Source organism: Vombatus ursinus, unplaced genomic scaffold (assembly GCF_900497805.2).
Source record: "Vombatus ursinus unplaced genomic scaffold, bare-nosed wombat genome assembly UNPS02004677.1, whole genome shotgun sequence".
NCBI lineage: Eukaryota > Metazoa > Chordata > Mammalia > Diprotodontia > Vombatidae > Vombatus > Vombatus ursinus.
Genome location: NW_020944455.1, coordinates 2323942 through 2338501, shown reverse-complemented (window position 1 = coordinate 2338501; position 14560 = coordinate 2323942). Strand labels below are relative to the sequence as shown.

The 14560-nt window shown below is 41.9% G+C and overlaps 1 protein-coding gene across 1 annotated transcript in view; it reads right to left on the bottom strand.

The window, feature by feature from the left end:
- Positions 1-1888: 1888 nt before the first annotated feature.
- AMMECR1 (Alport syndrome, mental retardation, midface hypoplasia and elliptocytosis chromosomal region gene 1) overlaps positions 1889-14560 on the bottom strand; it is a 77674-nt gene continuing 65002 nt past the window's right edge. The window contains exons 4-6 of the mRNA XM_027839132.1: positions 7175-7265; positions 4156-4252; positions 1889-2331 (exon numbers count right to left, since the gene is read on the bottom strand). Of these exons, the coding sequence (XP_027694933.1) occupies positions 2217-2331; positions 4156-4252; positions 7175-7265 (303 nt within the window). The 3' untranslated portion in view covers positions 1889-2216. The remainder of the gene's footprint in view (positions 2332-4155; positions 4253-7174; positions 7266-14560) is intronic.

Here is a 14560-nt window from a genome sequence, read left to right as displayed (position 1 = left end):
TTTTTCTTTTTTTTTGTCTTTTTTTTGCAGCAGACATCATCATTCAGCTTGTGCTCAGTTTCCCTATAAGGGCATAAAAAAAGTTTCCACTGAAAGGCGATGCTGTTCTGAAATGCTTCCAAGTAGAAACAGGACGACACTACCAAAGTTGCTGCTAAAACCCAATAGCTAATGCTTGCCTGGCAAATCTCTAAGCTTAATATATAGACTTGGCGACTGAGAGGCCCTTTCCGGCCCCCAGTTGGCTTCTGAATTAAGGCATCATAACTGAAATTACTACCTAGACAATGGATGCTGTGGATGAAGGAAAACTGATAACCTTCTAAGGACCACCATCAAGCCCCAAAGCCCCCAGAGGTGCTTGGCCACAGTGGTGAGCAGCAACAATTTAGCCAATTATCTTAGAAAATAGAGACATAATTCCCATTCTGGGCTAGAAGGATGCCACCGCTTAGAACAAATGGATGGCTTTTAAGGACTGGATATTTGATTTCATTTCTTATCTCTTTAGAATATATATTTTGTTTTATACCTATATTCATAATTTACATATTGGTTTCTTGCTTGAAAAACATTCATCTCCACTTATTCTAAATGAAGAAAATTCTTTTGTTTTCTAGGGTTTGTCACTTTCCTGGCAATGTACTTACCTCCCAAAGGCATGAAGAGGTTTTCTTTATGTACATTTAAGGGAAGACTGGCCTCCCCCCAATAATTGGGGGTCTTCTACACGTGCCTTAACTAAATCTCATTTCTGTTACTACAGCTTTAAAAATTAAAATCTTATCAACACAGTAATTACGTTTCTCTTGCGAGTGTGTAGTGCAGCAAGTGATTCAAGCTATTTCCTAGTAATTCTAAAACTCCAGCACTGTCTCTGGAACAGACACAAGTAGCTGAAGCCATGGCATAACTAACTCGATAATCATGACCATTTATCTCAGCTTTGCCCAATCATGATTTAATGCAACCTGAAACTAACACATTTAAGTGAAAAGACATCAGCAGAGTGTCGCTTTTTGGCTGTTTGCTTCAAAACCAACAGCAACCAAAAGGGACCTCGAGGTTTAAAAAAATCTAAAAGTAAGGAAATTGTCTAGTACATGGATTAATCTAGAGAAACCATATAGTGCTACAAGTGATTTCTCGAAATTGCCTTTTTCTACTCTGCCCACCCTACGATTCCACTTTCCCAAGTCAAAGGCACTAAAAATCTACATCTGCTCTCTTCCTAAGATTCAATGCTCTTCAAAGTGATTCCTGTAACATATTTGAAAGGTAGTTTTTTTTTTCCTTATTTACAGATGATGTTTCTGTTTGTTAATTGACTCAGTGACACAATTAGGACATTTTTTCCTATTTATAACTGGCACACAGGCATAAACGATTTCTGTGACAAACCTTAATGGGGACTTCTCTGCTTTAGAGATTAGCTCTCTGAAATTCATATACATTTTGACTATATGAAAAATATCACTCTGGGGGGGAAAGACTTATACAGACTAAGTCTTCATAAGAAAGTCAACCCTGAAGGCAGAATTCAGGGTAAATTGTAAATACCTGAATCTGATATGCATTGTTCCCTAGCCAAACAAATTCAACCACTATAAGTGTGTGTGTATATATATATATATATATACACACACACACACACACACACACACTTACACACACACATATACATACACATATACATATGTATGTACACATACATATATACACATATATGTACACATACATATATACATATATATGTACACATACATATACACATATATGTACACATACATATATACATATATGTACGCATGCATATATATGAATATGTATGTGTATATGTGTGTATACATATGTAAAAGAATCACAAAACTTTAAATGCTTCCTTCCATCCACAGTAAAAAACAAAAACAAGCTTTGATATAATGAAGTAAAATTTGATATAATATTATAGAAAAAGAAAAAAAGATTATATATGCTGCAAAAAAAAAGTCCATGACCTAAAAGAATAAAAATAATTATGGGATGAACTTAAGAAAAGCATTTTTTCCCACCCGTTGCCACAATGAGCTTAACCAATTAAGGAGAAGTCTCACTATGGCAACGGAAACTATCATCATAAAATGGTACAGTAATAGAGATAGCTAGACCAAGAAGGGGGAGGGTCTCCTGGAAAGAGGTCTGCAGAGAGGTCCAGGGACTGGTCATGTGGCTCAGTGTCAGGAGTAATGGTTGTAAGGTGGCAGAGGGTGTCCAATGCCATTCTGGAAGTGATGATGCTGACGGTGGGCAACATACTCCGAGTAGCTCATGGTCATCTTCTCACTGCGGTACCTGGAAGAAGGAAGAAGAGGGAAAAGATTTACCCAAAGAAGCACCTGATACAGAGCTCGAGAATCACAGAGCCAGAAGGGCTATTCGTGACTGCTTAGTTGGCCTTGATTTTACACATTGGTAAATGGTGGGCTAGAGACAGGGTGAGACTTGCTTACTGAAGGTCATGCAGCTTGTCCATACTGAGAGGAACCTAAACTACCTATCAATCTAGTGTTCTTTCTACTATCCCACTCCCCCAAATTGTCTTTTATTGGTAGATCAATCAATCAATATTTATTAAGCACCTACTATGTGCCAGGCATTATGCTAAACTCTGGGAATAAAAAAGGAAGCAAAAGACAGACCCTGCCCTCAAGGAGCTCACAATCTAATGGGATGGAAAAGACGCCGTGAATTATCTTCCCAAACTTTTTCATGTTTTACTTTTTTCCCCCCTCAAGAGTGTAGGTGTTTATATGGAGAACTCTTGGCGTAGATAACAGTAGAGGGAGTTTCCCTCTACTACTGCAGAATGACATTTCTTCCATATCTTCTACTGAGTTGCCTAGGGGCAATTGAGAGGTGAAGCGACTTTCTTATAATCACATGATTTATCTTTTCCAGAAGTGGGTCTTCCTGACTCTAAGAATTATAATATTTTATATTAAAAGTGATTATTTCTAACAACATTTTGTTTTTGTGAATTTAGAACTCTGGATTCAGATTTTTTTCTTATTTGTACTGTATCCACAGACCAGAATGGACAACTTACTTCAAAATTCCTAGCCTTAGCTGGATTTGACCTAACTTCAAAGGAATAGCTTTGAATGGTGTTCAAACTGATCTTTGAAGGAATTTGCCCAGAACTCAAAAACGAAACTTAAAAAAACTTGACTGTATCTTTACATTTACAGTGAGAAGACACAAGCTCCAACCAGTGCTCCCTCTCATATTAAGTGACTGAACTGAACTCACAGCTGTTCTTCTCTTTTGACTGCTGTAGACTTCTTATGGGAACAATGTGTCTCTATAGCCTTCCTGGGAACTCAATTACAGTAAAAAAGAATATAAACTCCTCGAGGGCAGGGGTTTTATTTTCAAGATTATATATTTATTTATACTAGATGTATTGTGTCTAGTCCTGAGTGAGATAAGGTGGGAGAAGAAAAAATAGAAATCAAACAAAACAAATGGAAAAATATAATTTTTTCCTTAACAAGTGTCAGTTTCATGAAAACCTACTGGCCTGCATGCCCTGACCGACAATTCAAAGTCAGGGAGTACAAGGAGCTGGTAAGCTCTCCTCAAAGATCAGGGCTTCCTGCTGCTTTCCTGACTCTTCCTAAGTCCCTTCCCATTCCTGAGATGCTCTAGATCATCGCCCTCCCTCTGTCTGAGTGGCCTTCTACAAATCCTTCTGCTTTGTGGCCTCCCCAACTCTGTCTTCTGCCCTGCAGTAAAAGTAAGAAGATCAGGGTCTCCTGGGTCTGGTGGGCTGGCAGAGTGAAATTCAGGTGTTCTGTAGGTCCAAGTCAGAATGAGTTGGGTCCTGTTTGCACTAATTCAATCTAAAAGTCAGTTTCTATCCAAAAGTCAAAATCGTAACTCAAAGCTAAAGATATGAAAAAAATTGAGTGGTTTGACTTCTAATCAATTAATGGTCCCTTGTATTGGCCCCTCTCCTACCCAAGTATGACCCTGTAACTCATTCCCACTCTGCACTGGGAAAGAAAAACAGAGAGCATAAAGAACAAAACATGTAGCAACACTTAAGGCATGAAAACAGCCAAGCCTCGGATCTCAAGCCCCAAGCCACAGAGTTCATGGTCCTTAGGCAGGTACCTGGTCAGTTTGATGCTTTTCCTGAAGTCACTTGTAATTGTAGCTTTGTAGCCTCCTTTTCTCAGTAAGGAATCTATGGTCTGAATGTGGTCCCATCCTGTTGAAAATGAACCAGATAATGAATCAAACACATGGACAAATACTCCTTTCAACCACCTCATGCCTAAAAAATGCCCAAGGGCTACAGGGGATGTCATCCTGAAGAAACAAGAGTGCCCTCATACTCCTTAATCTCTACCTAGTCACAGACCAAGCACAGCTGTCGTGAGAGATGCCAGTCTCGCGTGAAAAGGCAGAAACTAGGTATACAAGAATCTATGGTAAACTCAAAGTGCTTTCCTCTCCTCCCTCCACATTTAGAAATGGGGTAGGGAAGGGGAGAATGTTGTATGCAGGAAAGTTAACTAACTTAGCGACATCTAGACTCATGGAGGGTCAAACACAGATTATGCAAAAGTGGGGAGCATTTTTCTTGGTCCTGAAGAGTGCTATATTGGTCTGAATATAGGCTGCATCCTGAAAAGGATCACTTTGAAAGGAAAAAGCATATGTATAGCACTTTCTCTCTCTCTTACACTGAAAAACAATGATCTAAGAACACCGTATTTAAAAATTGACTGAATTTGGGAAAAATCAGTGCTTTTCCTAAACTACATAAGTTCACGCCATACTCAAATCTAAGGCACAAAGGCCAGTTAAGGAGACTCGAGCCAGGGAAACAGGGTGATTCAGAGCAGCAAACAAACACAAGAAGTCAGACTTTTGGCATGGGAGGATGACCCAACTAGGAAAGGTGGCTTATTCTTTTTCAGCTGTTCATTCTCCCCATTCCTAACTTATTGTACTTCGCTCCTTGAGCAGCTCCACAATCAAGAATGAGGCTGAGCCACCACTCATAAAATCTAGGGGATGGGCCGGTCCTCCCCTAACTTCTCCACTCCTGACACTGAACTTCACAATTTCTTTTTTTTTTTTTTTTGGCTAGGCAATGGGGTTAAATGACTTGCCCAAGGTCACACAGCTAGTGAATGTTATGTGTCTGAGGCCGCATTTGAACTCAGGATCTCCTGATGCCAGGGCTGGTGCTCTACCCACTGTGCCACCTAGCTGCCCCAAAGAGTGGTCTCTGGACCCCTGAAGTTCCCCAAAGGGGATTTTTTTTCTGTTTTTGGTGAGGCAATTGGGGTTAAGTGACTTGCCCAAGGTCACACAGCTAGTAAATGCTATATGTCTGAGGCTGGATTTGAACTTAGGTCCTCCTGACCTCAGGTCCAGAGCTCTATCCACTGTGTCACCTAGCTGCCCCTCACAGTTTCACCTCAGCAATAGATCTACGGTCTACAAGGAGGAAACAGAGCCCAAACAATGACAGCTCAGAACAGTTCCTCTTCTTCCCCGTCCCCAGCTATTCTAGCCTCAGAGGTATGGAAAGGCTTGCAGGTCTTTGTACTGGGATCTACTTCCCTAAGCACTCTGGAACAGGGATGTCCACAGGCCATAGCAAGGGGGCAGGGTGTGGTGAGGAGCAGGCCAGCAAAAGTAGCAGCCTCTCTGCCATTGTGACAACAATCACAGGGCATCTGGCTCAGCCCTGGGCCCTTCAAGCCATCTGTGAGGGCCCCTGGCAAAGCTGCAGCTAGTGCTTGTGGGAGGACCAGTGAGGATTAAATTGGGCTTTGTGCAAGCTAGATGAGGGAAAATACAGCCTATACTCAAACCAAATTGCTAAGGGTTTTTTCATGGCTTTTTTCCTAGTTCTTATATCTGACTTGTAAAGTCCGAGGCTCATTTGAGCTGTCTCTCTTAACAAACCCTCCAGTGCATAGTGAGGATTGCTCTGTAGTAACAGAAACTGCATGCTGGGAAGCACCTGGAACAGCCCCTCTTAACAGCTAGCAGTCTTCAAGGTTTTCTGGATTAATGCTCTCAAATTGGCAATTCTCACCTCAATTTTTTCCTTTACAAAACAAAGAAGGGAAAAGCAATTTATTTGGTGATCAGAAAAAAGCCTCAATATGTTTGGCAAATGTTTCTTGCTAAACCCCAAAGGCCATAGTAAATGTGGCCATTATAGGACCAGAATTTGGGAATTACATTTGGGAAAGAAAAATATTAGCAAACTAACAAGCTCAGGTAGCTGCTTTGCTGAAGCTAGAATTATATGGTGCAATGCTTCTTCACAAGGGCCTGCGTAAACTTTTTGTTGATAAAGAATTACTGACCAAGGGATAAAACCCTTGTCCTCCTGCTTCCATGCTTCTATGCAAACCATCCATATATTCTCAATGGACTGAAATAATGGAAAGTCAATATTCTTAATAGAGCTAGAATAAAAAAGGCACTATTCTGCTATTATGGTTTGCTCCAAGGAAATTAATTTGGATGTTTCAGGAACCATCTGGTGGAACAGTATATGTGTGTGTGTGTATGTTTACGTCTATATACACACACACACACACACACACACATACATAGACACAACAATATATACCCAAAGCTTTTTTTTTTTTTTGGCTAGGCAATGGGGTTAAGTGACTTGCCCAGGGTCACACAGCTAGTAAGTGTTATGTGTCTGAGATTGGATTTGAACTCAGGTCCTCCTGACTCCAGCACCGGTGCTCGATCCACTGCGCCACCTAGCTGCCCCAAAAGCTTTTTTTAATCACTAAAATTTTTGCACATCAAAAAAAAAAACCACTCCAAAACCAAAAGAAAATGGCACTTCTATGAGCAGCAACTTGCTACCCCCAAAACAGTTGGCTTTATAATGCAAAATTAACTTTTTTTTTCATTTTTCATTAAGGGTTTCTTAGTATACTGATACAACTTTTGTGTCATATAGTGCAAATCACTTATTTGATATAAAAAAATGAAGTGGCATTAAGAGATAAGAGCCATTCCTTACAATTTCATATTGACTCATCGTCAGACATCAGTGGAAGGTCAAATATTGCATTTTATATTTATGTATTTCTTTAAATTCTTCACTAGATCATATGAAATAAAGTACAACAATGACCTTGCTCCTTTGCGACCTCTGGTAGGTAGGTGGCCGTGCGTTTTGATCCTTTTTCATTGATGAACTCTATCCTAATGCCATGTACACCCACCTGAAAGAAACGGGCAGTTTTATTAATACATTCTTTTTCAAATAAACAAACAGCAAAGTTGAACAGTTAAGTAGCAAGAGTCTTGCCTCCTTTCGGGAGTCGGTCTTCCTTTTTTCCCCTCTCCATAGCTTGGGATTTGTTTCTGGGAGAGCCAGAATGATGGTTTTGGAAACTGAAAATTTCGTTCACCTAGGGTCCAGCGTGTGGTGTCTCACTGTATCTTGTTTTCAGCTGCATCTACCCTGAACCTTTCTATAAACACAGACTGTATAAAACTAGCTATCCTATAAACCTCTTAACTCAACAAAGGGAAACAAGCAAACTTTTGTTGATATAAACAACTATCATTGATGTGAATAATGTCTCACTAATAATCAATTAACATGAAAGCATTATTAAGGGCCTACTGTGTGCCAAGCACTGTCTTATACACATATAACTTGTGGCCCAGAACCCCAAACTCTGGGCTTACATGGCCAAGATTTGATCAGGGAAAGGGAAGCCTCACAAAATATTACTCTTTTGGGCTCAGTTTTACCCTATGCAAAAATTACCCTGAGAATATAAGATAATAAGCTGTGCTTAGGTCTCTACAGATGTTGGTCAAGGGGATCCTTCAGTTCCTTTGAAGGACCCATCTAACAATATTTCAGACAACATTATTTCACCCACTCAGAGGACTCCCAATTGCCCATTAATCAAAAACAGTTCTTTCCTCCTTCCCTCCCAGAGTGAAGTCTTCCAGAACCACAATCCCCCTGAAAAGAAACAGATTTGGGGTTACTGGAGAGTCAAACCCTCACCTCTTAGTAAATTTTCCAACTCCCCTAGGGAGCTCGACAGAACTCCAATCTAATAGCTCCACTCATAGGGTCTCCCCTGAAAGGAATCTGACATTTGGGGCTATCAGTGAGACAATGCCCTTCCCAGAGGATCTGCAATCTGACTGACACTGTGCCTCAGTCCCTTACTGGTCCCCTTTGGCTCTGGTTCCATATGATTGTACCTCTTCTCTCTGGAATGAGGCTGGCTCCCCCCAACTCTTGACATTTCCACAGAAGGCTAGGGGTCAGGAAATCTTGACATTACACTTTTGCTCTGGCTGCTTCCACCTCTCAAGTTCTCTCCCTCCACGTATTCTTCTCTCTGTGGCTGCCATCTCCAGGGCTAGCAGGTTCTGCCAATGCCTCTCTATGACTGGGTCCAAGGAACTTGACATTACATTACTGATCCCAGCTACTGCCATCTCCAGAGTTGAGGGGAGAGAGAGAGAGAGAGAGAGAGAGAGAGAGAGAGAGAGAGAGAGAGTGTGTGTGTGTGTGTGTGTGTGTGTGTGTGTGTGTGTGTGTATGTAAATATGCTTCCTCACCTATCCTCTTTAATAGGCCTGTGTAGTTCAGATATACAAATCACCCCTACCTCCATTGCCCTGGTCCTATGGAGGAGACATAAAATCAAAGTCCCAAACAGAGGGCTTATCTTCTAACCTCATTAAATTGCAAATGAATAATTCTGGTCACCCATATGTAAAGCAAATGAATTTGTGGCTTTGTCCCCAGGTTTCAAATCTTACATGAAATACTACATTCCTTAATGAAAACCCATATTTCAATATTCTTTGATTCTACCTATCACATGCTTTTTATGACTTAGCAGTCATTTAAAAATCTTTCTTGAGATGTGGACAAAAAACTCCCTCTAGTTTTAGATTAATTATTTGAGGAGACTGAGTGCCTGGCCTAGGATGGCATGGCCAGTACGCATCCCTGGCTGGACTTGAACCCGGGTGTTCTTGACTCCCAGGCCAGCTCTCACTTTCTCATATGGATGGTCGCCCTGTAGCCAAGGTGGGGAGGAGCCTCTCCAGACTTGACCAACCCGTAAGCAGTCTGTCACTGGGTCTATCTATACTCAGAGCCTTCCCATCTTGGTAGGAACCATCAGAGCTTGCCTTCTGCTGACAGAGCTTTCAAGAACTCAGAGTTATTTCTATACCAAGATGAGGTATCAGTGGACAGTGATGAGAAAAAAAAAAAGGAAATTTCATAGGCCATTAATAATGTCATAAGCTACTGAACATTTTATATTTATAAACAATGAGGAACTTCTGAAGACCTACTAACAGAAATATTTTGAAGTACTGTAAAAGTACAAATAAACAACCAACAGCTGCCCTCCTCCAAAAACCCAACTGTTTCCCCCCACCTACCACCCAACTCGGGGCTCTCCAGTTGGCTAGAGGGCCACATGGGGGTGCAGCAGAATGAACAGTAACAATTAGGCTTCTTTTAAAAATATGCTAACATTTCCACAGATCTTTACTTTTTGCATCAATAAAGACCTGAAGGCTGGGGGGAGATAGAGACAGAGGTGAGAAAATGAAAAAAACTTCCTTTTTCTTTTTTCTTTCTTTCTTTTTTTTGTTTTTTTTAGGCAATTGGGGTTAAGTGACTTGCCCAGGGTCACACAGCTAGTAAGTATCAAGTGGTTGGTCTGAAGCCGGATTTGAACTCAGGTCCTCCTGACTTCAGGGCCGGTGCTCGTTCCACTGCGCCACCTAGCTGCCCCCCAAAAAAACTTTGCATAGAAATTCCATTTCTTAGAAGCAAAACAAAGAAGTCCTAAGAAAACCCATTTCTTTTCCCCAGGCCTTTAGATATGGTCCCTTCCAACTGGATAATTCAATAAGATGATCTCTATCCATTTGGACCTAACAGATCTATCATTTTTTAATTTAATTTTTTTTTCACTCTAAGACTCTGCTCATTCTGAGCTTCAGCATTCCTGACACTATTCCTCCAGGATTGTCCTGCTTTTTTATTCATCTTCTATTATCTGCCCTCACATCTACCTTATTGCAGACAAACTTCCTAAAATTTAAATTGGCTGAGTAGGTGGCAGGGGGGCAGCTAGGTGGCGCTGCAAGGGACAGTGCACTGAGCCTGGAGCCAGGAAGATTCATCTACATGAATTCAAATCTGGCCTCAGACACTTACTAGCTGTGTGGCCTTGGGCAAATCACTTAACCCAGTTTGATTCAGTTTCCTCCTTTGTAAAAATGAGCTGGAGAAGAAATGGCAAACCACTCTAGTATCTTTGCCCAGAAAATCCCAAATAGGGTCACAGAGTCAGATACAACTGAAAAACAACTACACAAACAAAAAAAGGTGGCAGAGTAGATAGAATCCTAAGGCCTGCAGTTAGAATGACTTGAAATCCAAGCCAGCCTCAGACACTTACTAGCTGTGTGACCCTGGGCAAGCCACTCCTCCTGCCCAGGCCTTAGTTTCCTCCCCTGTAAAATGAGGGAGTTGGACTGGATGGCCTCTAAGGTCCCTTCCAGCTCGAGATCTCAGACCCTGTGATGAACTCTGTGTATGTCCACATCAGTCTCTTTAGACACCTCTCCCTTTACCTTCTTAGTGGAATTATTTCTTTTCACATCTTCAGAAGTTAATTCTCGAGGACTTCCAGTGCCTTCTGAGATAACTTCTCCTGAAGAATTTTAGACCATGAGATCCTACCAATTATTTCTCTGAAACTTTTGAAATCTGCTCTCCTAAAATTAAAGGCGTACTGCACCTGGCTTTCTTTACCTTCTCGATCTCAAATCCTAAAATACAGTAGTTACCTCCTCTTCCCTCAACAAGATTCTCATCATTTTTACCCCAGCAATCAGTACCTCCTTGTTGGCAAAAATGAAGTCCAAAAAACAGTTCCTCCCCCTGATTCCTCCACCTTTTGAAGAACAAAACAATCTTTAGTTGTGCCAGCAGATATCCAGATAATTGGACTGCTCCAGTAAATGCCTAGATGTCTCCTAACACTGTTCTATCACGTCTTTCTGACGTGCATGTAATCTGCTTCCCAAAGTCCTCACCTGTTTTCTCTTTCTGTTCTGGTAGTCTGTTATACATACTCTGATGACAGCAACACTGCTATTTCCACCTGCACTGATCTTCACCCAAATTCTCTCCACCTGACACTTTTCTGACCCACCCCTAGTTCCTGGCTTTCCTCATACATCTTCTTAACATACATGTAGTACTTTTAAACCTATATTGTCCTGATTTATTCAACAAGCCTGCAAACTTAGAATATCACATGAAACACCCTGACCCGGAGCCAGAAGTTTTAATGTTGTTATTGTTTAGTCATTTCAGTTCTGTCTGATTCTCTGTAGCCCTATTTGGAGTTTTCTTGGCAAAGATACTGGAGTGGTTTGCCATTCCCTTCTCCAGTCCATTTAACAGATGAGGAAACTGAGGCAGACAGCAGTTAAGTGACTTGCCCAGAGTCACACAGCTAGTAATTGTCTGAGGCCAGACTGGAACTCAGGAAGATGAGTCTTCCTGACTCCAGGCCCGGCACTCTATCCACTGCAGCGCCACCTAGCTGCTCCTGAAGTTTTAAGGGAGTCCATCTATTAAAATTCATTTTTGTACAACTGAATAACATGACAATTTCAGGAGCAGGTCAGACAAGAAAGCTGGGGTAAGCATATCTTCTGGCATCATAGCTCTTCAGTGACTTTGAAAAGGCAATTTCTCTTGTATGCAGCTACCAAGAAGGGCTTCCTCAATCTCTTCTTAATCTGTTTAAATTATCTGAATAGTTATTAAAGTTGTTTTCCAATAAAAAGAGTTCTCTCCTTCAAATGTCACAGTTCCTCAGGCGTGCAGCCTCAACTCTTCACTCTCACTCCCCAAGCATATCCATTCCATTTCTCCTTTCACAACATCTCCAGCATATGTCTTACACAACAACACAATCTCAGTTCATGCCCTTTAACCTCACATCTGGCTTGCTCTCATGCCTCAGGGCTCTGTCTTCCCCACTCCAACCCATTCTCTACTCAGTTGCCTAGAGTGCAGGTGTGACCATGTCACCCTCCTGCTCAAGGAGCTCCAGTGGCTCCTGAATACCAACTCCAGGATCAATTCGGAACCTCTCTTTGGGTTTTTAAAGACCTTCATAACTTGGCCGCTTCCTCCCTGTCTCATCTTCTTCCAACTTCCTCCCCTCCAAGTACTCTGATCCAGTTACTTGCCTTATCTGCAGTTTCTCAAACATAAATGCCCACCTTCTGTCTCTGTGTCTTTTCACTGGCTGTACCTCATGCATAGGATGCTCTGCCCCCTCACCTCTGCCTCTTGGTTTCCTGGTTTTCTTGAAGACTCAGCTCAACTCCCACCTTCTGTAGGTGGGGTTTGTCATTCCTTTCTCCAACCCATTTAACAGATGAGGAGGGGAAAGCAATAGCAGTTGGGGGAACTAGCTTCCCCAACTGCTATTGCTTTCCCTTCTGATATGACCTTCTACCTATATTGTATATACCTTGTACGTACCTAGCTATTTAAATAATGTCTCCCCATTAGACTGTGAGTTTCTTGAGGGCCAGAACTAATTTTTTTTCCTTTCTTTGTATCCCCAGTGCTTAACAGAATGCCTGGTACAAAGTAAAGCATTTAAAATATGCTCTGTAAGTATAAAATGAGGAAGCTGAACTTGGTGTTCTCTGAGGCCCCTTCCAGCTCTAGGTCTGATCCCATGTGTGACCTTGGACAAGTCCCTTTCCCTTCCCGAGCCTCACTTTCCTTCTCTGTAAAATGAAGAGGTTGGACAAGATGGCTTCTATGGCCCATTGGATCTCTAAGTCTTGGACCCTATTTCACTCTGCATTTGTTCCACTAAGTCTTCCCACACTTCTCTGAATTCCTGAGAAATCCTTCTATAGCCCCCTCAGCAAATAATTATCCAGCCTTTGCTTTAAGTCTTCTGGTGAAGGAGAATACATGCCGTCCCCAGGAAGCTGATTCCACTTTGGCCTAACTCTGGTTGTTAGGAAGCCTCTTCCTCTCCCCAGGCCTATCCACACTTGCCTCTCCGCAGTCAGGACTCCCATTTCGAGTTCTACCCTTGGCCCAAGCAGAACAAGTCTAATCCCTCTGCTATGTGACAGCCACTCAAGTGTTTGAACACAACTCTCAGGATTCCCTCACATCTTCTCTTTTCCAGTTACCTAAACACAGACAATTCTTTTTAACTAATCATACTTATGGCCTGACCTTGGGGCCATAATTCATCCTGGCCACTCCTCTCTGGACACTCATCGATGTCCGTTTCAAACTGCTGAGCTCCAAGCTGAACACAATATCCCACATGTGGTCTGCCTAGGGCAGAGTGCTGAGGTCTTATCAATTCTCCTGTCCCAAATGCTTTTCATCTGCTCTACTCTCTCCCCTCAATGCACTCTAAGAGAACATTTATTTTCTTGGCTGTCATATCATGCTAGTGACTCATATTAAGCTTGTAGTCCATTAAGACATTTTCCACATAAACTACTAAACAGTCATGCTTCCCCACACTTGTAAAAGTGATTTTTAATCTAAATACAGAAATTATATTTATCTTTATAAAATTTTATCTTATTAGATTTGACCTAGCCATTTCGGTCACTGATAAAAAATGTTAACAATACAGGATTAAGGATAGAACCCTGGAGTACTCTACTAGAGATCTCCCCCTCCAAGTTGACTCCCTCTACCCCACTACTCTATCCCCTTATAATCATCCCTATCTCCCACCTTAGCCCTGCCCCTTCTCCTCTGCCCACTACTTCCATTCCATCCCACCCTCTGGAACCTCCACTTTACTGTTAAGACTCTGCTCCCCACCTTTATTCTGGATCATGTTGTTTTATGCTCTTTTCCTCTTATACAAATGGAAACCTGGTTCTCTCCAGAAGGCACTACATCTCTGGCCACCCTTTCCAGCATGGGAGGGACTGTGCCTGTTCTCATGCCCCTCTGAAATGCTGGACCAGAAAGAGGAGTAAGCCTGCTCCTTGATCCTCACCCTCACCTCTGGATTGTCCCATTGCCATCATCACTTGACAACCATACCTCCTTTGGAGGTTCACTCCATTTATCTTTGTCACTTGGTATAATCCTTATGTCAGTAATCAACTGGCCTACCAGTAATTTTCTCACCTTTCTCAAGATGCTCAGGATCTGGCTCAAAGTCTTCCTGCTTCGCTCAAATTTGGGACTTTCTGCTCACATCTATGTTTCCTCCCAGTTCAGCATCCTCTAAAACTCCCAGGGTTGCCATCATCACTCCAGCTCAGGCACACATACGGACAATTATACCTTCCATTACCCATCATTATTCTACCTCCATGATCCAGAACTCTTCCTGAATCTGTTCTGATCTTTACCATGTCCTTTGGTCCCTCAGTTCCTCCCAGTCCATCATTCTTGCTCTGCCCTCACTTCCGTAAGTCTTGACCCTCT